The 25800-nt window shown below is 39.0% G+C and overlaps 1 protein-coding gene across 1 annotated transcript in view; it reads left to right on the top strand.

Moving 5' to 3' along the window:
• VEPH1 (ventricular zone expressed PH domain containing 1) overlaps positions 1-25800 on the top strand; it is a 208579-nt gene that overhangs the window by 68425 nt on the left and 114354 nt on the right. Inside the window, exon 6 of the mRNA XM_081828481.1 lies at positions 3526-3735. Within this exon, the coding sequence (XP_081684607.1) occupies positions 3526-3735 (210 nt within the window). The remainder of the gene's footprint in view (positions 1-3525; positions 3736-25800) is intronic.

Below are 25800 nucleotides of genomic sequence, written 5' to 3'. Positions count from 1 at the left end.
CCTCTAGCTCCTGGCCCTGCATGTGTTAGAGTGGGCTATGGGGAAGGCCTCCCAGCAGTAGAGCCATTTGAGATGGGCTCTGAAAGCATCAGAGTTCTCTCTGTGTTCAAGCCAACTGTGGGTGATTGGTGGCATGTCTCTTGGTCAGAGTTCATGGTGGAAGAGGCAGCAGATATGGCCGTCAGTGAATGCCATGGCATTGGGATTCCAGCCACAGGCCATGAGAAATCTTTGAAGTCTTGACGTGATTATAATGGGGCTTTAGGACAATGACAGCAGAATAGGAGGAAGAGAGACTTGAGGCCAGGAGGCCAGTTGGGAAGCTCTTTCAGAGGTCTGTGCCACGAGGCTTATGGCCTGAATAAAGGCCATGTCGGCTTGCTCTCCGCCAGCCATGGGTGCTGTCTTAGTGGCTACTCTGCTCTCAGTGATGACACGGCTTCCTCTGAGAGATGAAGCAGCTCCCAATGAAGCAACATGAAAGAGAGCAGCCTAAGGAAATGTCCTGTGTTTAGAAAATAAAATTCCTTCTTATCCACGAATAATTTATCTAAAGTGCAAAGCACCACTTGCCTTTCATGTGTGTGATAAACTTCAAGAAATATCTATCCTTTCTATCACCAGCATAATAAGCTTTGGGCTATCAGGAAATTGCAAAATAATCAACTTTTGTTTAATTGGGAAAATTACTTTGTTTATACTATTCAAGGCTTCTCTTTGCTTCTATGGATTCAACTCTGCCTAAGCATATATATTTGCCTTGCGCCAGCTAGCTTGCTTGCTTGCTTGCTTGTTTTTTTTCTTTTGTCTTTTCCTTTATGGGACATGGATACAATATTCTTTTGCATGGCTTGGGATGTATGGCTGGAGTTTAAATAAAATTGGCATGACTGGAAGCACATGTCATAGAGACCTTCATGTTCCAGGAATAGGACATGAAGAGTAAGGACTAGGAAATGGAATTTTATAGAATGGGGCAGGAAATGTGTAAGCATTTTCCATTCCTAAAAGACTCAGGTTAGGTACGTTGCCCTGACCCAGAGCAGCTGGCTGACACTTCTGCTTTATGTGCCAGGGATCTCTTGTGGTTTCTCCTGAAGGACATGCAACCACTCCCAAATGCACAGGAAGCATTTATGGAACTGTTCATTCATATGTGCCATATATCGGAAACTAGCCATGGCCCTTCCTTCACAAGTACTGGATATGAATATCAAGTTTAAATTTATATGTAGGATAATTTTAGTCATCTCAAAATGTCTTTTTTATGTCCCTATTAATTATCTTGTATATGACATGTGACAATATGTACGTTTAAACATTATGTACAACTATTCAACACTATGGGGAGGAGTGTAGAGGTTATTCAAATGCTACCCTGTAAAATCATCTAGACTTGTCTTCCTTTGATTTGTTCCTCAAATATTTATTGACTCATCTTCTGGCCAGGCTCTGTGCTAGGCTTTGGGTATACAATGGAGTACAAATTAGAATTGAGTCTTGACCTTGTAGAGTTTTTAATCCAGCCTGCAAAACAGACATCTAGACCAGCAATATGAAGAAAGCATGAGAAGGGTTTGCTGGGAGACATTTAGGGTATGATAGGGGCCTCAGCCAGGACATTGGACTGAGTGGGGAGAGAAGGGAGTAGAGGAAGGTTTTTAAAGGAAACAGCAGCTAATCTGAGGCCTCAAGAATGAGGAGTGTCCAGCAAAATAGGGGCAGTAAGAATTGTAGGCAGAGTGGATCACATGAGTAAGATACTAGATGCAAGAGAAAACTTAGCAGGTCCACAATTTTTTTTTTTTTAAATCAACAAGGTTGAATATGATATGTGATAGAATCTGGATGGGGAGGGTAGGATAAGTAAGATAAGTCTAGAAAGTTGGATAGGAGTCCATTCAGAAAAGGTATGTTAAACCTCTATCTGGAGAGCAATGGCAAATTAGTGAAGTATGTTAAGCAGAGGAAGGGTCACCATCGTGGCTACAAAGCAGAAAAGGAATTGAATGGACGAGATTGAAGGCAGAGAGAATAATTAGAAAGCTGTTGGCATAATGCAAGTTTGGGATGATGGGATCAGTGGTCTCAGCTTAGGTGTGCCTGCTGAGAGAGTACTTCCCTGACCCCAGCCTAAACTAGGGCCCCAGGACAGTCTCTCACAGTACCTTGTATTTCCCCGGTATGGCATTTATTAGAATTTATGATTATACATTTCCTTTGTAATTATTTGTTTTACCAAATGTCTCCTTTACTAGACAGTGAAGTATTCCACAAAGGCAGGAACCTGTCAGATTTATTAGCAGCTGTAACATTGGCACCAGAACACTCCCTTGCAAATAGGGAGGACTCGATAAATATTTGTGAATGAATGAGTTCTCAAAAAAATGAATGAAAATGAAGGGAAGTGGAGAGATCTGTGGGATACTTGAGAAGTGGAATCAATAAAACTTGGTGGTTGCTTGGATGAGGCTGCTGAAAAGGGAGAGACAGCAGTCAAGAGTGACTCCCAGATTTCTGGCTTGAGTAGCCAGGCAGATAATGGTGCCATTTATGGAGAAAAGGGATACTTAAGGCTAGAAAGGGAAGTGGGAGAAGTAGGTTTTTGGCAGGGGGTGGATTATAAATTTAGCAGGTTGAGCTGAGTATCAGATTCTCTTTTAATACTGGAAGCTACATTTCAGGTCAACCTTACCAAAAAAAGTAACAAACCAAAAGAGCAAACCAACATCAAAAAAGAAATCAGCAGAGTAGAACTATGGATGGGCAAATTGTTTTTACTTTATTGTTCAGTTTTCCATGGGTCATCCTTTCTAATTATTTTATTTTAGCAGACAAAACAATTCATTAACTTGTCAGTGTGCAACGTGTCTATGTATTAATATTAACAGTGACTTTATTCTACAAAAGGTCACATTTTCTCTAATATGAATTATTGTATCTTTGTATTCACAAAAGCATTCCAAGTCAAGAAAGCAACATTAGGGTATCAGGAATATGGTAGAAATTATTTTACATTGGTAATCTTTTTTATCTTAGTACATTTTTGTGATCAAAATGGAAAATTGAAGAAAATGTAAAAGCTCTTTCTTGCTTTCTTATTTTTATTATTAAATATTTCCAAGGCATACTTCTGCAACTTGAAGGCTTTCATTAAAGTCATCAAGGATCTTTGACATACTTATATCATATTGCCCTTTAGATTACAGCTCTCATGGTGGGTTAGAGGAAATGTAATATTCCTGGTGAGGACATAACACATCAAAACTTGATTTATGATTAGCAGTATCTAAAAATTTTTGTAAACTTTACTCTTCAATAGCAGAGCACAGATGAAAAGAAACTGAATCCTCTGAAACTTTATTATAAATTTTAAATTCCAGACTTGGGGGATATGCTTGAGTTCCAGCAAGGGCAATAATCTCAGAATGTGTTGACTTTAGATTTCATGCAAAAAATATTAGATTGATTCTGATTTAATTAATTTTCCTCCTTGTTTCTCTTTCTTCTCTTTTCTTTTTGTAGGTGGCTCAGAAGTGTATTCCTTTCCTAATCGGGCATTTGAAAGACTCAACCCATAATGATGTCATCCTAAACATCCTCACAGAGATAGCAGGCTATGAACCTGTGGCTTTGAACAGTTTTCTTCCAATGCTGAAAGAGATTGGTGAGAGATTCCCCTACCTCATCGGACAAATGGCAAGAATCTATGGAGCTGTGGGGCATGTGGATGAAGTAAGTTTGGCTTTTTTCTCTCCATTTCCCTAAATTCCTTTGGTGCTTCATCCATTGGGGCTCTCTGACCTCCAAATATGTCCTGGAACTTCTGAGAGTTCCCATTTTCTCTTTTAAAAACTTTTGCATGGACAGTGGCCTTTGGATCAAGGGCACATTATAGCAGGGCTAGGTGGAAGGTTCAGGAAGTAAGGATCTCATTGCTGGCCAAGTGTCACCTGAGGAAGGGGAAGGATTAAAATGGAGGGAGCACTATGACAGTTTCAAGACCACTTTGTAATAACAATAACCAATAAAAGCGTTGTCTTTCATTTCTGGTTGCAGTTTTGCTTAAGGAAACCATCAGGAAGCATAGGGTTAGGTCTTAGACATACCTATTAATAAGATCATAGCTATCCTGTCAATAAATACCTGGATTCAGTATCGTTTGAGCCCTCTGGATGATGTTACTTGGAAGAGTGAAATAAATGTTCATGCATGCTTAAAAGGTGTAGCCTAAATATTTGCATAATAGAATCTTTTGGCAGGAACAGCAGAATGCCATCAGTTTGTGGGGATTAGGCAACCAAGAAACCATTTCCAGAAATTCGGGTTCTAAAGGGTATGCATGCGTGCATGTGTCTGATGATTTTACATTGGGATTTAGGATTTTTATCTTTTCAAAATAAAAGCAAATATATAATTGATAAAAGGAAGCTTTTACTTTCACCCACTTACGTATAATGCAGTTTCCTATAAGATAAATATAAAATTGTACAACTCTTAAAAGGGAGTTCACAGTTCATCAAGTTCAACCCCTTGATTCTAAAAACTAGAAAAGTTGAGTGGCTTACCCAGACTGAGACTGGGTTAGTTGGTGACCCAGCTGGAGTTAGGTCTTTGCTATCCTTGGCCCTCTTCAAATTTGTCTTAGAATGGATCTTTGGTTCTGTTTTATTTTATTTCTGCTGAGATTTGCCAATGGCCTGGTGACTGGGAGGCTTCCTTCTGGTGGAAGGTGTTTCTCTAGCTTCCCAGAAGAAGGTGGGAGACCAGAGCTGCCAAGCAGCCTGTAACTGTCAACATGAGGGGGGGATCTTGTAAAAGGATTACTTTGGTGTGGACATGCTGCTTAATATAATCCCATTCTATCCACTGCTATTGAGAATGTCTCACACCGGCCACGATCTGCCTTCTGGCAACACTTTGCCATGCCTGTCACCTTTACTGCCAGGAGAACCTGCTGGTGTGCCCAAGTGCTTTTAGAACAACTTCATCTGACAGCTGTTTGACTGAATCTGCTGACCTTGCATTTTGTAGGTACCAAAAATTCAACCTCTGATGTGTGAGGCCCTGGAATCTTGAAAAAGTGAACTCTTCCTGCACGTTAATAATAGTTCTTTTAATCCCAAATACACTTATGATTCATTAATGTGTTATAATGCACACTGGAAGTGAATAAACTTCCCACAGAAAATGTAATCTGTTAAAAAAAAAACAAACCATCAAAACACCGACCACATACAATTATATCATTGAAGTTTACCTGAACTAAGGCTAACCTGATAGAGAGTGGACTGTTAGGGTGACATTTGCATGGCTCTGGTTGGGTGCAGGGAGAAGGAGAGGGGATCCAAAGAGCCTAAGGAATCACTTATTTCAGAATTCAGAGTATCAAAATATTTGCACCTCACTCTCCCCCCAGTCTCTCATTTTCATGTGTCCATGAAGGCATCTGTGTTTGAGGGAGAAAAATTTTTTCTGGTGGTTCTGACTCACCTCCCCAGCAAAGAACAATTCTAGATCAAATGCCTTCCAAATGTACCTAGATGTCAGGATTACATGGGGAGATTTTTAAATAATATAAGTTCATGAGACTCATAGAAAATCTATTAAATCAGAATCTCCAGGAAAGGGACCCAGGAATCTGGATTTGTAGGACCCTGTGCCAGGTAATTCTTTTTTTTTAGATTTTTAGATTTTTATTTATTTATTTATTTATTTATTTATTTATTTATTTATTTATTTATTTATTTGACAGAGAGAGAGAGACACAGCAAGAGAGGGAACACAAGCAGGGGGAGTGGGGGAGGGAGCCCGATGTGGGGCTCGATCCTAGGACCTTGGGATCATGACCTGAGCCTAAGGCAGATGCTTAACCAACTGAGCCACCCAGGCGCCCTGCTGTGCCAGGTAATTCTGATGCAGCTGTTGGTGGATCAGTATGTGAGATCCCTTGATGTAAAGTATTTAAAGCATTTTCTATCTTAGACTTAGAATCAGGTCTTGTCCATCACTCTTGCTGCCTTCCTCCATCAAGCCATGTGAATCAATTAAAACTTTTCCAGACTACTGATCTAGCAGTTTAGATTAGGTATGGTTGAGAGTAACACAAAAATTCAATGCAATAGTGGCTTAAACAAAGACTGTCATTTATTTCTCTCACACTTAAAGAAGTCTAAGAAGCAGTCAATCTAGAAATCTATGTTTCAAAGACCCATCCTTGAGCACACCAGAGAACACATAACTTCTGTGTCGTGGTCCAAGGTGGCTACTTATCTCTACCCATCAAGTCAGTGTTTCAACCAGCAGGAAGGTGAAAGGAAAGAAGAACTCTTCCAGATAGTCAAACACAACCTACTATTCATATCCCCTTGGCTACATAGAACCAAGCTGCATATGACCATATCTAGCTGCAAGGGAGGCTGGAGCATGTAGTCTGGATTCAGCTGGTTACATAGCAAGAGAAAAGGGCAGAAATAATGTTGGAGGGCAAATAATGCCTCTGTTGAAGCTTGGCAAGTCATTTCATTTCTCTCAGTCTCTTTTCTCTCTCAACAAGAACATCTTTGCACAGGTTTACCTCCCTTCTGCTCTGATATTCTTGATTTCATTATTCTATTTCATTTAAGACCAGCCTGACCATATCACCTATAAATGTCAGTCAGCCTCCTTTACTGAGAAATAATGATCCTCTTATTTGTTTCTAACACCTAAAATACCACCATTAGAAAATCTTTCTTTTAGCTTTGAAGAACAATAAAGTTCAGATGTCCCAAGAATAAGTGTAGTCATCTAAGCAGCTCTTAACGGATTCATTTGAGTGAGCCTGTTCAACTCCCTAAAAATCTTATGGAATCATATTCCCAAAGACCAAAACCAGCAGGGAAGATATATATGTATGTGTATTTCTACCCAGCCTCGTTCTAAAAGGAAACATGAAGTTATTGAAGTACATTGCCAGGTGGGTCTGAGGGCAGAAGTTAGGGTCCTGGACACTTATGGAGGAGGGAATTGCAGTAAAGAGGGAGCAACAGGAACTTTGTCCCAAAAAAAACCCACCATTTTCTGTGTGGAGAACTTGGTCTATGGAGATAAAGAGACATGGTAATATACGACATGGAAATATTTCGGGTATTAATGATAAGACAGCCATGGTACCTTTTGACCTCAGGCCCTAGGATTCTCTCTCACCCTGTCCTGTCTAAAAATTGACTTCATTTAGAAATTTTTCTCTTTGCACCAAAGTAGGATTTTCAGATGTATTTAGGGTTTTCAAGTATCAGATGATGACATTGCTAGGATTTAAATGATTTTAGAAATGCAGAAAAGCCAATCCAACTTTGAGAATCTTGCTCCAACTTTTGAAATGCACAATCTGTAACTGGTTGGAGCCTACTGTTCCATCCCTCCCTTGTTGCCTGGCCTCCAGAAAACTGAATTGTTAGATCCTTAAGAGGAAAAGGTGAGTCTCCTGGGAGTATGCAGTCATCAGGCCAGGGAAAACATTGGAGTAAAGCTAGCCTGGAATCAATTGCATGAATTATTAATCACCTTATGCCTCAGCTTCTGTGCTTGCATGAGGCCAGGTGTGATAACTTCAAGGCCTGGCTACAGGGAACCAGACCAGATGTGCCTGTCTTTCATATCAGGGCCCATGTGGGTGGGCACACTGATTTCAGCAGCTTGAGATCAGTATCACGGTGTTTCCATCTACTTTGCACATAGCAGAGGAGAGTGGTGTATATAAACCAAAAACTAAAACCCTATAGATCCTTATTTTCTCTGTCTCACAAATTACCTCAGGGATCTCTTTTTCTTTTTCACCCAAATTTAAACGAAGCCGTACTTAGTAGCTGTATGGTGCTGTGTCACTATAGGAGGGAATAGAGTGCCTCACGAGCCATTTTCAGGTTTGTGCTGACACCCAAAGCACATCTACTGGATGGAGAATAAAAAGAAAGGACCGTAGGCCAGAGAAACATGCTTCTGGGGCAACTGATGCATTGTTGTCCTTGAGGTGCACCCTCCTTGGCACTATCAAGTAAGGGACACAGATGGTTTCCATCATGCCAGGATTCACCCCACTTATGTGGGACGCTCAGTTGAAGCAGTTGCACAAATAGGAAATATTACTATATTAGATGTGCCCTCACACTGGCAAAAACGCACAGGTCCTTTTGTCTTTCTCCATTGAGAAGACTGCAATGGAGACCTTAGGAGACAATAGCAGCTCCTAAGAATCCATCCCCAAAGTGCCTAGCAGTTTGGTGCCACCACATCTCTGGCAAACCCAACTCAAGCCCAAGGCAGCCCCAGCCTCACCCAGTCACCACACAGGGACCAAACCCTGCCCATAACAGGGAAAGACAGCCATTGCAGATCACTGGACTGAAGGCAAAAGTGGCGCAGGCACAACAGTAGGGCACACAAAGCACACACAGGAGACACTCCTGAAGCACCAGGTTCTGGTGAACAGGGGACAGTGCACTGCATCACACTATAGAAGCCCTTCTTCATAAGGCCACTACTTCCAAGAACAGATGTCAGTGACTTTCCTAACACATAGAAACAGACACAGAGAGTTAGAAAAAATGAGGAGACAGAGGAATATGTCCCAAATGAAAGAACTGGACAAAATCACAGCAAGAGAGCAAACGGAACAGAGATAAGCAATATGCCTGAGAAAGAATTTAAAGTAATGGTCATAAAGCTACTCACTGGACTTAAGAAAAGAGTGGAGGACCTCACTGAGATGCTTAACAGAGAGATGGAATGCATAAAAAAGAACCAATCACAGATGAAGAACTCAATAACTGAAATTTTTAAAAATACAAGAGGAAATAAATAGTAGACTAGAGGAAGCAGAAGAACAGATCAGCGACCTGGAGGACAGAGTAATGGAAAGCCATCAGGCTGAATAGGAGAGAGGAAAAAAATAATACAGGATGAAAATAGACTTAGGGAACTCAGTGTCAGCATCAGGCATAATAACAGTCACATTATAAAGATCCCAGAAGGAGAAGAGAGGGAAAAGGGGGCAGAATATTTGTTTAAAAAAATAATAGCTGACAACTTCCTGAATCTAGGGAAAAGAATCCAGATCCAAGAGGCACAGAGAGCCCCTGACAAAATCAATACAAGGAGGCCCAGACCAAGACACATAGTAAGTAATTAAAATGGTAAAAAGTGGTGATAAAGAGAGAATCTTAAAAGTAACAAGAGAAAATAAAACAGTTACATACAAGGGAAACCCCATAAGGCTATCAGTGGATATTTCAGCAGAAACCCTGCAGGCCAGAAGAGAGTGGCATGATATATTCAAAGTGCTGAATGGGAAAAATCTGCAGCCAAGAATACTTTATTCAGCAAGGCTATCATTCAAGAAGAGATAAAGAGTTTCCCAGACAAGCAAGGTTAAAGGAGTTCATGACCACTAAACCAGCCCTACAGGGAATGTTAAAAGGCACTCTTTGAGTGGAATGGAAAGACCATAAGCAGGAGAAAGAAAAGTAGGAAACACAAAAGCAGTAAAATTAAGTATATCTATAAAAATCAGTCAAGGGATTCATAAAATAAAAGGATGTGCAGTATGATAGCAGATACCTAAAACATTGGAGAGGAGGAGAGGAGTAAAGAATGAGTTCAAACTTAAGCAACCATCAAGTTAATATACACTGCTATATGCAGAAGATGTTATATACAAACCTAATGGTAACCACAAATCAAAAACCAGTAATAGATGTGCAAAAAATAAAGGTCAAGGAACCCAAATATATCACTAAAGAAAACCAGCAAACCATGAGAGAAGAGAGCAAGAGGAGAAAGGAACAGAGAAGAACTACAAAAACAACCATAAAGCAAGTAACAAAATGGCAGTAAATACATACTTATCAATAATTACTTTGAGTGTAAATGGACTAAATGCTCCAATCAAAAGACATGGGTGGCTCAGTCAGTTAAACGGCTGCCTTCGGCTCGGGTCATGATCCCAGGGTCCTGGGATCGAGCCCCACGTCAGGCTCCTTGCTCAGTGGGAAGCCTGCTGCTCCCTCTCCCTCTGCCTGCCTCTCTGCCTACTTGTGTTCTCTATCTCTCTGTCAAATAAATAAATAATCTTTAAAAAAAAAAAAGACATGGGGTGATGGGATGTATTAAAAAAGCAAGACTCATCTAAATGCTGCCTACAAGAGACTCATTTCAGAACTAGAGACACAAGCAGATTGAAAGTGAAGGGATGGAAAAGCATTTATCATGCAAAAGGAGGTTTGAAAAAAGCCAGGGTAGCAATACTTATATCAGAAAAAATAGACCTTAAGACAAAGATTATAACAAAAGATGAAGAAAGACACTGTAAAATCATAAAGGGACATTCCAACAAGAAGATATAACAATTATAAATATTTATTCACTTGTGAGGACCCAAATACCTAAAGCGGCTATTAACAAACATGAAGGAAATAATAGATAATAACACAATAATAGTAGGGGACTTTAACACCCCACTTACATCAATGAACAGATCATCCAAACAGAAAATCAACAAGGTAACAGTGGCTTTCAATGAAAAGCTTCCAAATTCATTTTATGAGGCCTGCATTACCCTAGTACCAAACCCAGAGAAAGACACTACATAAAAAAGAGAACAACAGGCCAATATCTCTGATGAATATAGGTAAAATCCTCAAGAAAATACTAGCAAACTGAATCCAACAGTACATTAAAAAAATAATGCACCACCATCCAGTGGGATTTATTCCTGGGATGCAAGGGTGGTTCAGTATTCATAAATCAATCGAAGAGGTACATCAGATCATCAAGACAAAGAATAAAAACTATATGATCATTTCAACAGATGCAGAAAAAACATTTGACAAAGTACCACATCCATTCATGTTAAAAACTTTCAGTCAAGTAGGTTTAGAGGGAACATACCTCAACATAATAAAATCCATGTATGAAAAATCCACAGCAAACATCATACTCAATGGTGAAACACTGAAAGCTTTTCCCCTAAGGTCAGGAACAAGACAAGAATTTCCACTCCCACCACTTTATTCAACATGGTACTGGACATCATAGCTACAGCAATCAGACAAAGAAAAGAAATAAAATGGGGCACCTGGGTGGCTCAGTTGGTTGAGCATTTGACTTTTAGTTTCAGCTCAGGTCATGTTCTCGGGGTTGTGAGATCAAGCCCTGCATCAGGCTCCATGCTCAGTGGGGAGTCTGCTTGAGATTCTCTCTCTCCCTCTCCTTATGCCCCTCCCCCCCAAAATAAATAAATAAATCTTTTTAAAAAAGGAAAAGAAAAGACATCCAGTTTGGTAAAAAAGAAATAAAACTTTCACTATTGCAGTTAACATGATACTATATATAAAAAACCATAAAGACTCCAGCAAAAAAATACTAGAACTGATAAATGAATTCAATAAATGTTGTAAGATACAAAATCAATGTGCAGAAATCTGTTGCATTTCTGTACACTAATAACGAAGTTGTAGAAAGAGAAATTGCAAAAACAATCCCATATACAGTTGCTTGAAAAATAATAAAATACCTGGGAATAAACTTAAACAAAGAGGTAAAAGACCTATAGTCTGAAAACTATGAAACACTGATGAAAGAAATTGAAGATGACACAAAGACATGGAAAGATATTTCCTACTCATGGATTAGAAAAACAAATATTGTTAAAAAGACCATACTACCCAAAGCAATCTACAGATTTAATGCCATCCCTATCAAAATATCAATAGCATTTTTCACAGAACTAGGACAAATAATCCTAAAATTGGTATGGAACCACAAAAGACCCTGAATAGACAAAGCAATCTTCAAAAAGAAGAACAAAACTGGAGGTATCCCAATCCCAGGCTTCAAGATACACTACAAAGCTATAGTAATCAAAACAGTATGGTACTGGCACAAAAAATCATAGATTTTTTTTTTTTTTAAAGATTTTATTTATTTGACAGAGACAGGCACAGCGAGAGAGGGAATACAAGCAGGGGAAGTGGGAGAGGGAGGAGCAGGCTGCCCGCTGAGCGGGGAGCCCGATGCGGGGCTCGATCCCAGGACCCTGGGATCATGACCTGAGCCGAAGGCAGACGCTTAACGACTGAGCCACCCAGGCGCCCCAAAAATCATAGATTTTTTGTAGATCATAGATCAATAGAACAGAATACAGAACCCAGATAGAAACCTACATTTATATGGTCAATTAATCTCTTCTTTTAAAGATTTTATTTATTTATTTGACAGAGAGAGACACAGTGAGAGAGGGAACACAAGCAGGAGGAGTGGGAGAGGTAGAAGCAGGCTTTCCGCTGAACAGGGAGCCCGTTGTGGGGCTCAATCCCAGGACCCTGGGATCATGACCTGAGCCGAAGGCAGATGCTTAATGACTGAGCCACCCAGGTGCTCCTATATGGTCAATTAATCTTTGACAAAGGAAGCAAGAAGATGCCATGGGAAAAAGACAGTCTCATCAATAAATGGTGTTGGGAAAACTGGACATCTACATGGAAAAGAATGAAACTGGACCACTTTCTTACACTATACACAAAAATAAATTCAAAATGTATTAAGGACCTAAACATGAGACCTGAAATCATAAAAATCCTAGAAGAGAGCACAGGCAGTAATTTCTCTGAAATTGGCTGTAGCAACAGTTTCCTGGGTATGTTTCCTGAGGCAAGGGAAATAAAAGCAAAAATAAACTATTGGGACTACATCAAAATAAAAAGCTTCTGCATGGCCAAGGAAACCATGAACGAAACTAAAAGGCAACCTACTGAATGGGAGAAGATATTTGCAAATGATGTATTTGATAAGAAGTTAGTATCCAAAATATATAAAGAACTGGTACAACTCAACACCCCAAAACCAAATAGTCCAATAAAAAATGGGCAGAAGACATGAGCAGACATTTCTCCAAAGAAGACATCCAGATGGCCAACAGACACAAGAAAAGATGCTCAACTTCACTCATTATCAGGGAAATGCAAATCAAAACCACAATGAGATATCACCTCACACCTGTCAGTGTATGGCTAAAATCAATAACCCAAAAACACCCAGGTGTTGGCAAAGATGTGGAGGAAAAGGAACCCTTGTGTGCTGTTGCAGGAATGCAAACTGGCACAGCCACTGTGGACAACAGTTTGGAGGTTTCTCAAAAAATTAAAAACAGAACCTGTGATCCAGTAATTCTACTACTGGGTATTTACCCAAGGAATAAGAAAATATAGATTCAAAGATATGTGCACCCCTATGTTTATTGCAGCATTATTTATAATAACCATATTATAGAAGCAGTCCAAGTACCCATTCATAGATGAGTAGATAGAGAAGAAATAGGATATAAAAATATAATAGAATATTACTCCACCATAAAAAAGAATGAAAACTTGTGATTTGCAGCAACACGGATGGATCTAAAAAGTATAATGCTAAGTGAAATAAGTCAGTCAGAGAAAGACAAATACTATATGATTTCACTTATATCATGAATTTAAGAAACAAAACCAATGAAGAAAGGAAGAAGGAGACAAACCATGAAACAGACTCTTAACTATAGAGAAGAAACTGATGGTTACCAGAGGGGAGGTGGGTGGGGGGATGGGTGAGATAGGTGATGGGGATTAAGAGTACATTATCTTGATGAGCACCCAGTAATATATGGAATTGTTGAATCACTATATTGTACACTTGAAACTAATATAACACTGTATGTTAACTACACTGGAATTAAAATTTAAGAATAAAATTAAAAAATATAATTTTTTTCTGTGTAAAAATAAATAAAAGGTCCAGTGAACCCTCTCAAGATGAGAAATCTTGCGGGTGGGTGTTTAGTTTCTATCCATGTTAGTCCATGTATAGTCACCAAACAAGTATTTCTCTGATTCCCTGGAACCTAATCACATTTCAAAAATGAAAGATACCTTTACTTTTGAACTTTATTTCAGAAATTTCTATAGCTGGGATTATTGAAACTTAAAAACATGTAAGGCACAGAGTATATCCCAATATGCATTTATCAGGCATGGAGCACTACACAGATTTTTAAATCTCAAAACATATGACTATTAGGTGAATAATTTCTCACAATTTCACTAATTTTTTTTCTGTGTACATAAAGTTCTGCATTATAACAATAGTTAAAGTAAAGCATTTTTTAAAAGATTTTTTATTTATTTGAGAGAGAGAGCATGAGCAGAAGGGAGCTGCAGGCAGAGGGAGAGGGAGAAGCAGACTCCCCACTGAGCAAGGAGCCTGATGCGGGACTTGATCCCAGGACCCCGAGATCATGACCTGAGCTGAAGGCAGACACTTAACTGACTGAACCACCCAGGCAACCCAAAGTAATAGCTTGTTTTCCAAAAACTTCAAATTTCATGTGATTACAGTATATCTATCTCCCTAGATAGTTTCATTGGATCAGTTTCTGACTCTTTAAATAATTTTTTTGACTTACAGATACCTTTACTTTTTGTACTCTTTATATCGATTTCCCTATCTATAAAATGGGAGAAGTAACTGTACTTAACTCATAGTGTTGCTGTAAAGATGAAATGACAGAAGCAGTGTGAAGCACTGCCCCTAGCACATAACTATGCTTGGGGATTAAAGAGGACACTTATCATGATGAGCACTGAGTAGTGTATGGAATTATTGAATCACTATATTATACACCTGAAGCTAATATAGCACTGTATGTTAACTATGCTGGAATTAAACTTAAAAAGAGTCTATCTACAAACATACACCCAGATAATTCATATAAAGCCTTTAGCACAGTGCCTGGCATATAGTAAGTTCTTGATGATACATTTCAACGAATAATATTAACAGCAGCAAATTATATCACCTCTCTTGGCTCAGTTTCCTCGTCTGTAAAATGGGAATAGCAATATTATTCACCTCATAGGTTTTTGTGTGGATTTAATGAATTATACTGTATGGAACAGTGTCTGGCAAATGGTGAACAGTCAATAAATACAAGCAATCTAATTAACTTATTATTTCCTCAGTGTTGCTCAAGTCTTTCTCACTGCATCTTTTTGGAGATAGACTGAAGCTTAAGCCTAACAGACTGAAATTAGGGAAGACAGCAACCAGGGAAATGGTTTGCCTCTTCCCTGCTTCTCCAATGAAAGAAGCTGAATGGATGTGTATCCATGGGACAAGTCCAAAGAAGGACAGATAGGAAAGGAATGAGTTACCAAAGGTAACTGCATGTATCTGAAAGGTGCAAAGCAGAATTGACTGTATCTTTTTTCTTTTTTAGAGAATGACTGGTCTATGTAGATATTTTTTTCTGAGCGGAATGTATATCTGCTTTATATTTTGCAGACAGTTATTCCTGAGGGGAATAAGAGTAGCAAAAACAATAATAAAACCACATTTTGTAAAAATTTTATAATTTAAGATAGGCCGTGTATTCTTGGGGGCACTGGAAGTACACTGCTTTTCATAAAGAGCATGTCGTCCCCAGCTCCTCACCTATAAAAACAGCGAAAATAGTTCTGCAGCATTTTTTTTTTTAAAAAGCTCTTATTAACTAAATATGAAGTGGTTTAAATTAAACCCAGGCCAGATTGACTTTTTTTTTTTTTTTTTTTTTGGTCCATGGAGAACTGAAATAGAATGTTTCAATTCTAGAGGCTTTTATTTTTTCCATCATTTTCTTGACTCATTGGACTGTGTCAGCCATGCAAGTGGCCTCAACCCCCTAGGTTGGGTACAGCAGTTATTATAGACCTCTTTCCTAACGTGGGTCAACATGGAAAAGAGACTCCATCAGGAATGGCTTTGATTTCTTTTGAGAAGCTGGATTGAATTTATGTGTTCTGCCTATTTACTTAAGGCTCAAGTAAACAAACTGGAAACAATTTTAGTTTACTCGTCAAATCCTAATGGGGAACCCAGCCTCATTGGAAGGTACACACTGGTATATAGCACACACTCCATAGCCATGTTTTTTTCCCCCGTGCCAGAGGCACAAGGCAGCAGACCGATGTGGTGGAAACAGAGACGGGATGCTTTCAAGTGCTCTTTAAAATGATCGAGCACTTGGAAGGATGCTATGGCCAGTTGTTTTCCTTAGCTCGAGACCAACAGTCCGCACCTGTGAAGAATCAAATGGCATGCCCTGCCAGGGCAGCCGCTGCCATGTGGGTGTTAAATCCTGTGTCTTCTGCCTTGTTTTTCTAACTGGCTGGAATATGCTGGCCAAGCACCACGGTGTGTTTATTACATCCTCTCTGGGCTCAGAGTCCTGGACCCTTTTCAAGTAAAGAAGAGACACACATCTTGCCCAGGTCGCATTTCTGTGACATCCGGCAGGGTTTCCACAAAAACACTTTCAGGAGGAAAAGGGAAAGAATGACAAAGTCAACTGACAACCCCATTACTGTCCTCATCCTGACTGTGGAAAAACATCCTGGGAAATAGGAGCTGGATGGATGATTTGCTCCTTTAGCTTGCAAATCAAGACTAAAGGATCTGGGGGCCACTCTACAAGAGGAAGAACCTGTGACTTAAAACGACACTTTCCCCAAAGATGGAGAATTTAGTTAAAACTTTGGAAGACTCAGTAACGTTGGAGATTCATTTTCTTAAGCCTTGATTGGTGCCAGCGAGCTGCTGCTGAACACTACAGAGTTGTCATCAGTTGGGGAAGACATTTCCCCCCAAAATGCTTTATTGTTTTTTATATTGTGAAAAGATGACATGCTGATTGTAAATAGTATCAATAAAAAACCTCTTCCAAGTGTAAGGAAAACAAAACCAAAAAAACCTTTGAGTATATACAAAATATGCTTTCAAATAATGGTGCTGATATTCCACATCCTCCCTCCCTCCGTGGTACAGGTTTGAGTTGCTGATTCCTTCTCAGTACAAGTCCCAGTGCCGATGATGGGGACACAGAGAAGAGAAAAATGTGGTCCTTGCCCTAGAGGGGCTCTCAGCGAATGTGGGCCAAGGGAGATGTACAAACAGATGATTTGAATTTAATTTGGTGTGTGTTACTACTTCATTCTGAACTGGATCAAGAAGGAAGCAAGTAACTGCATGGGGGAACCTAGGAGAGTGTTACATAATCTTGGTTTGCCAGATGATAGCAAGCAGCTGGGGAAAGACCTTGAGTCTCTTGGAAACCATGAAGAATTTCGAGTGCCTGGAGCACTGAATGAATTATGGAGGAGAAGATGAGGCTGGTCGGTAGACTGGGGCTAGATTATGAAAATTCCTCATTGATTAACAGATAGTTCCCGTCTTCTACCTTGTCTCTCCAAAGTTATTCATCACCGGTGCTCAGATGACCTTGGAACCGTATTTTGTTTCCCTTCATATTGCCGACAAGTAAATGAATACTGTGTACCTCAGAGTTCCCAAGAAACTAAAGAGCCTGGTAAAAGGACAAACAGTCCCCACAAATAGTTGCAAACGCAGAGTAGTAAATAATGGTTACAAAAGTTACATGTTGCAACAATTTTCAACAATGTCTTGTAATTATCAACTGTAATTTAGGCCAACTGACCAAATCCACAAAGGGCTCTCAGTTCCTCTGTGAGCTGGGCAACTTGACAAACCTAATGATACAGCAGCAATACCTAGAAGTTACCTCTGCCTAACCAGTCTCCCCTTAGGATTGAACCCCAAGAATGGCAGCCCGGTCCCCACAGATCTGATCTCCTTTCTTCCAAGGGGGCATTTGACTTTCTTGCAGAGATATCTGTGAGGAAGTAGGTGAGTGTATTTGCCCGAGGAAAGTAGAAAACTCCCACTCAGTGACTTTCCCTTTAGCTTTGAACTCAAGAAGTGATGGAATCCTGGGTTCACCCGAAGGACAACTGAGCCTTGGCAGCAGGAGGGTTGAGAGGATGAAGTAGTTGTTAATTCCAGCTCAAATCCTCCTGCTTTTTTAAGAAGGCAGCAGCAGTCCTGACCCCATCCATTTCCTCTCAGACTTTAATCACTTCAGCTTAAGCTGGCTACTTCACCTGCCCACATCTGCATTTCTTTGCCTATGGCTTTCCTCACCTTCACAAGCCACTGTGCTAACATGCGTGACAGGATGGAGATGTGAGGAGTCAACACTCCCCCAGCAGTGCTCAACCAGTGGTTGAGGTATATGCCTCAAATGAGATCTCCTTTCCCCAGAATTCCCAGGTACCCTTTGTGAGCTACTTTCCTTCTGTACTTCTCTTCTACTCCCGTGCTGATCTCCTGCAGTTTCCAAGTAGTTGATTGGCACTTCAATCATCTCAGGGATCCTGGTCCAAGGAAAAGGCATTTCCATGCCTCCCCAGGCCATTGAGATCTCCTCTGCTCTGAACACATCTGTAACATGGAGCTTAGCATTTGATTTTTTTCTGGTTGCATCTGCTTTTCATTCATTTAGACTGGAACTTGACTTAGCATCAGTATCTTTTACTAGTAAATGGCAGCTGATGACATGGCAGGTTGTGTTTAAGGGGGGCCAGGAGATCTATAGGCATTGAGTTCCAGTCATGGCTGGTGGCTACTAGTTTTCAGAATCTGTCAGTCTGCTTCCTGTGTGGTGGCCAAAGCATGGTCCCCAGACTAGGAGCATTGGCCATCACCTAGAAATCAGAATTCACAGTTTAGATCCCCAGGTAATGTGTACACACGTGAAAGTTTAAGAGGCACTGGTCTCAAGGAGCCAGGTCCTGCAGGATTTATCTGCTGTAAAATCCCTCAGAGATTTATTTATCAAAAAATTTAAGCCTGGATTTATTTTGTAGCGAGTAGGAGCTGGGGCCTTGATATTGGTTCATATGGACTGAGCTAAAGCCCCTGAGAAAAGATACATCTGACAGCTGACTGATCAATGGACTGTCACACTGAAATGTTCATGTTAGAGTTCTTAGCATGAACCAGAATGGTACTTGTTATCTACATGAATACATAAGTACGTGAAGAGAACACCTAAGAAATGACACTGAGAAGGGTGTCTTGACATTGTTTTTTTCTTGTTAAGTAATAAATCTAAAGTAAAGACATAGTTGTTGCAATTTAAGACTAGTTCATTTGAGATGACTGGAAAATAAATGTTCCCAGAACATGAGTAAATGGAAATGATCAACCACCAAGGCTATGTAGATCCTATAGAGGTTCAAATATCTGGCAGTTCACCCAGAAAAGTGGAAGACAAATTGTCCTAACTATCTCATCATTGAAATCTTTATTTACTAAGTATGGTTGATTTTATAAATCCCAGAATTATGCTAAACCCCTACTGCACTCTCCATTCTCTAGGACTATTTCTTGTACTGACTTCTGCTTTGGAGGGCAAACTTCCTTCAGCTGCAGGTAGAATTCTTTGTGATGAGGGTCCCTATCTCATTCAAAAGTCGCTTTCTTCCTTCAAAACCTTCCCAGAGCCCACCTTCTCTATGACAGTTCTACATTCCCGAAGCACTATTTGGTTACAAACCTTCTTTCCTTCGTGTCTCGTAGATACAAATTCAATTGGCAGGGAAGAGGGGTGATGAAAGGAAACAGTAGAAGTTACAAAGATTTTCTGAAGGAAATATTCTACCTTCCCTCACCTTGGAGAGTGAGAATGACCTTGAAAGCAAGATGCATGGATTTTAGTATCCCATTTAGTAGATAAAGTGGACACAGTAGATACAATGAGGTGACTCTTCTGTTCTGCTGTTGAGAAATGGCAAGATTAAACCATGCTATGATCTGAATGTGCAGCCCTCACCCCACCCAATTCATATGTTGAAACCTAACCCCCAAAGTGTTGGTATTAGGAGGTGGAGCCTTGGGGAGGTGATTAGATCATGAGGATGGAGACCTCATGAATGGGATTAGTTCCCCTATAAAAGAGGTCCAAGAGAGCTCTCTTGCCCCCATCCTCCATGGAACCAAGTACGACATCTACCAGCACCATGACCATGGACTTGCTAGCCTGCAGAACTGTGAAAAATAAGTGTTTGTGGCTTCTAAGCCACCTGGTATGTGATGTTTTGTTATAGCAACCTGAACGGAATAAGACAAAAGATGAGTCCATCAAGATCTCAACACAACTCCATCTAAAAATCCTAAAAGGCTGTTGTACTCTTTTGCCACTGTTGCTAGAAGTCAGCTCACAGATAAGTGGAAAACAATTTGGAAAGTAATCCTTTTCTTCAGTCCAGTGATTTTCAAAACTTTTGGGCACACCATGGTCTGACATACCTTCAAAACCCCATCCTATTTGCTGCAATTTGTTTGCATATTTTTATTTACTTGTTTATTTATGCCAGTTAAGTTTAAATAAAGTTAAATAAATTTATTTATGTCAGCAAGAAGTTAAGGCAGTTCACTATGAAAACGTAGTTGCTATGAGACCAAAAATAATTAACCCAAGGCAAAATCCAATAACTGAGAGGTAAGCATTGGGAGGACGGGGAGCAGGGTACCAGAAAAATGATATCAAACTCTCCTAGCCAATCTCAGGCAAGATTCACACTTTTGCAAACTGCATTTTTCCATTTATTCTCTGCCATAAGTAATGAAATAATACTCATATATTTCTGTCTAACCTGTATTTTAGGAGTTAAATCTCAGCTACCATGAATAAAACATCTTGGCTATTTCTTATGAAAATAAGTAGGTGCAAAGAAAGATAGGCATCTAGTGTTTAATTATATAATGAATAAATTATGTAATGTAATGAGTAAATTATGGAAAGTTCAATTGTAGCTGATGTGTAGTTCAACTGAGTTAAATCTTACCATATTGTTCCTTTTCTAATGAACAAAAGCATTTTTTTTTTCCTGGCAAAGGCTCAAACACAATTTCTCTTTTTTTCTTTTCCTTTCCTTCCCTTTTCTCCCTTCCTTCTCCTCTTCTCTTCTTTCCTCTTCTCTTCTCTTCTTTTCTCTTCTCTTTTTCTTTTCTTTTCAGGCCCATAATAAGCATCTTTCTTCAAAATGGTTTCCATGATTGGGCCAGAAGGTCTGTGGTTACTTTTTCTATCATTTTGTGATTACACTACATTTGCTAAACAGATATTGTGTAATTAAAGATGGTCTGCTTCTTGAGTTCTCTAGAAATGTTTCAATGTTAAAGTCCCAAGTGGTCTTTCAAAATGTTTGCTTAATGGAAGTGAAAGAAATAGTGGAAGCATTGTTCAGGGTAATCAGTGAAAGGTCGTTTACATGAAGGGACCATGGTGTAGTGAGAAAAGAAATCCTGGCTCAGTATAATTCATTCTGGGTCCCTTGAGTCCACACAAAAGATTTACCTTTAAGAGGCTAAATTCCCAAGCCCCCAGTTTTTAGAGTAAATCCAAACTATAGAACCTCTAAATCTTTTATCAAGCCACAAAATAACACTATGTTAGAAGCTCAAATTAGAAGGACTTCTGCAAGCTTTAACATCTGTATTTGGGGGTCAGTGCAAAGAAAAAATATTGGAAAATAAACCCTCAGGACAAATGGAGACCGATTTGGGTTTTCAAATATAACTGTGGCCACACTGAATGCTATTTTGGAAAAAACAAATTTATTTTTAAATTGGAAAACTTTATCTGACAGCAGATCATGTCCAGTGTTTTGCCCTTTAAAAAAATCAATCATACTAAAAACATAATTCATTTGGCTACATTATTGTCTTAAAAAGCAAGACATAAAGATAAGCTACCTTTCACATTCTCTGATTTGTATTTTAAATCCTAAGTCTTTCTAAGGAAGACATAGTAAGTTTTGCATTTAAATAAAAGCCATAATTGGTTTATAAATACAAAAATTATACTTTTTTTAAATATGGGTGGAGTTTACATTCTGTGCCAAATGTATGCAGTTGAACTGAGTCCAATTGGTCCTTAATTTTTGCCATGTTACAAACTTTCAGGTTCATTCAAAACAAAGGATACATCTGTTTTCATCAGCTGTTTCTTGACTTTTATTACGGGGGTTCATTTTTTAAAATTGTTTTGCCTAGATGGCATTGTTTTTTACTAGGCATGATTTATTACTCTCCCATGTGCCCACAGAAACTATGTGTTCATGAAATAATGCAAACTGAATCAAAAATGAGAAGAAAAAGAGGGGAACTTATTTCATTTACATTGGATTAAATTATCATTTAGAATATGTGAATACATTTACATTGTAATTGAGTTTTTATTTATCAGTGGGAACAAAAATATGTTCAGTTACTCCAAGCTGATATACAGAAAAATTGAGGCATTGAAGAATATGACTTTTTGGAATGCTATTTAAAAAATCAGCTCAAAATTGAGGATTATCTGCCTAACAGAACATTAACAATGTTTTTATTTATTCTCTACTTTGTTCCACAAAAGAAGATTTCAGGCAGCTTGCCCTCTCAATGTTCTGCTAAAAAATGTATTGAAGTTTAGCTTTTGATATTTATGAACTAATGACATTTGATGCCTACTTACTGTGCAAGCATTATGCTAATTTTTAAGGCTAGAAGGGCATATCTCTGGGTAACATAACATTTAAAGAGTAAAATTTATTAGTTGTACTGTTATCTTGGCATTTATAGATTACTGGATAGCTTGACCATTACTGCCTTGCCTACTTCAATAATAGTAACTTTTTGCAGGTTTGGAAACATTTAAATAGTAGAATATTTTTACGTTAGATGCAGGAAAATACTGAAAAAGACTGGGGAATAATTGCAAAGAGAAAAAGCTCTAGATAACTATAGATAATGAGCTAAAACTTGGCCCTCACTAAGAAAATCTTTGTGCAGTGTTTTTATTTAATCATGTAACATCTTAAAAAAGGGAAACAGACTTTTTCAGTAAAATGTAGAGCATATTTCACTTCTAGGTAAACTTTTTTTATAGGTTACTGGTACACTGGCTCATATTTGCTGATACTGAGCTGATATTGGGGTTTTGGACGTTTCTAGAACTTCCAAACCTTTGTCAATTCACAAAATAAGTTAACCAGGAAAATTTGAGGAGATATATTGCTTCTGAGACAGCTTGTTTTAGTTTTTGTGGTAATTAAAATATGCCTGCATTTGCATTTACAATTTTTGTCACTCAAGCAATAATAGCTAACATTTATTTAGCATTCCACCTGCCAAGCATTGTTCTGAATGCTTTGTTTTTAACTGATTGAATCCTCATAGCTGCTGGATGGGGCAGGCACTGCTTATTAATGTTTTATAAACCAAGCCATTGAGAGTTAAGCAACTTGCCCGAGGTCCATGACTGGCCATCACAGTGCCAAAATTCAAACTCAGGAAGGAGCCTCTGAGCCCACTTTGTGACCACCACGCTACCACCCATGCCTGCTCAGACAAATGAGGTATCGCTGTGCAGGCTTTACGTGGTACTGCCACCAATCTGTTCTGTGAGGGTGGGGTTTTCTCTGTGAATATTTATCCAAAGAAAATCTTTCACATTTATTGACAATTTACACAGTCAATACTCTTCTTATTTGCCTTGCTAGTCTCTTACATTTCTATTTTACATGAAGGAAAGAAAGCTTCTGGAAAGCCAAATACTTAACGAGTCCTTTTTTCAAGAGATTTTATGCAGTGAAACAATTTAGGTCATTGCTCGAAGATATCTCAGAAAGAGCTATGAATCTCCAGCTGTGCTTGGAATGGAGAAATTTACCACATTGCTCAGGCAGACCAGCTGAACCCAGCAGAAAAGCTATGCAAACAGGTCTCTTATGACTTGGACTCAGCCACCATTTTGGATTTTCTAAAAAGGGTGATTATAAACTCATCAGTGAATAGAATATTTGGAATTTTATCTTAAAGGTTAATACCTCAAATTCCGAATAGAAAACAGAATAAAAGATACCAAAAATCTTCTAGTATAATAGGACAAAGAACCATACACCGTCTTCCTGCTCCAACGTGATTCCCACTGATTAAATTTTTTTCTCATAAATGAGTTATAATTCTCATTCAGGGAGGGCTCCATAGTGTAGTATCCCAAACCAAATGGATCCCCTTTTTTTTAATGGCATTTTTCTAACATCTTTTTTTTTCCTTTTTATATGGAGAACCAAGAAAGATAGAAAAAAGGATTTCGGAATTTCAATGTTACCCATATTTTCATCTTCTTTTATAAATAACTGAGTTGTAAGCAAAAAGCAAATGGCTATCCCCAGTCTTCAATCTGCATGCCCGAGTTGGGTCACATATACAAAACAACTTATAATGGGGAGAAGAATTAATATGTGGTGAAAAACACATTTCAAATGGATTTGGATGTGTAGTAACTTGCTACTTAAAGAAAATTTCAATTAGTTTAAAGGCAATAAGAGAATCTGCTGATGTTGGAAGTACAAGAAAAGACATGTGCTAGAGACTAAACTCCATCTGACCTTAGTAAAGGTGAACTAGCATTTCTCTGGGCATGATTGCAATGGCTTACGGAAAGTCTTGTGTTAACAATTTAGAATGTATTTCAACTCTGACCAACCAAGGTAAAAGCAGATATTTCCTTTTATAGGAGATCCACAAAGATCTGAGATAAATTGATAGATCATCCTACTAACCTCCTGACCTATTTCCCTTCTTCTCTCCCTCCCTCCCTTCCATCCATCTATCCGTCCATCCATCATTCTATCTTCCTCATTGGTTTCATATTTCTGAATTCACCCACCTGTAAAATGTGTTTGTAACACCAGATCAATACTTGAGGTGCTTCTGAGGTCATCCACAGACATGCACAGAACAGCAAAAAATTTGAGTCACCCGACACACAGGTTCCCAGTTGAGGTGGAACAAGGTGCTGTTTTGCCTTCTTGTTTCAGCTCTCATACTGTAAACAAGTGTCTGTTCTTTTCATGGTCTATTTAGTGCCACATTTTTCTCATCTTTTTGTTTTTTGCTGGTGATTTTGCTGTTTAAAATGTCCCACAAGTGCAGTGCTAAAGTGCTGGCTAGTGTTCCCATGTATAAGGAGGCTGTGATGTGCCTTATTGGGAAAATGCATGTGTTACAATGAGCTTCATCCAAGCATGAGTTACAGTGCTGTTGGCTGTGAGTTCAATTTAAATGAATTAACAATATATATTAAGATGTCTTTAACACGCATAAAACAAGGCTATGTACTCATCAGTTGATGAAGATGTATGACCAGAGGCTTGTGAGAACCTAACCCTGTATTTCCCCTAGAAACAATGCTTCTGTATTTGCTAATTCAGTGTTCACACTGACTTTATAGAATATAACTACCATGAAAAATGATAATTGATTGTGTGTATACACACAGACACACACAGATACACACACACAGAGAGCTATATACAGTGATATATCATCATATCACCAACAATGTGAGTCTATGGAGCAGAATCCTCTGAGCTGAAATAATTTCCCACCTTCTCTCAGTCTGCAGAATAAGGTGACAAACTGTCTCAATTTGCCCATTTGCCCTTGATTGAGGGGCTTCCCAGGATGAGGGACTTTGAAGTGCTACGCCTGGGAAAATCCCAGGGCAAACTGGAAAGAGTTAGCTCCCTACTCTAGAATTTCTCTAAGCCAAAGAATTAGGGTGGGGGTGGGGCCCATACAAACCCTTCAAATCTTGCTCTGGAACTAGTAACCCCACCATCATTAGGAAAGAGACTCATGAAATAAATATACCCCAAGACATTAAGCACCCCTGGCCCCACTCATGCTTCTAAGGCTTCATGAGCAAAACCTGAGGCCTCTCTGGCAAAACTTTATTGAGAAAGCGTTAACAATAAGTTCATTTGATTTGCATTTCTAATGGCCCTTGTGTCTCTTTGGTGTGTAGAGACTTCAGAGTTGAGCTGTGAAGAAATATAA

Source organism: Leptonychotes weddellii, chromosome 1 (assembly GCF_054177405.1).
Source record: "Leptonychotes weddellii isolate Sample4059 chromosome 1, ASM5417740v2, whole genome shotgun sequence".
Classification (NCBI taxonomy): domain Eukaryota; kingdom Metazoa; phylum Chordata; class Mammalia; order Carnivora; family Phocidae; genus Leptonychotes; species Leptonychotes weddellii.
The sequence above is the reverse complement of the archived record's forward strand: the minus strand, read 5'-3'. Positions and strand labels throughout refer to the sequence as shown.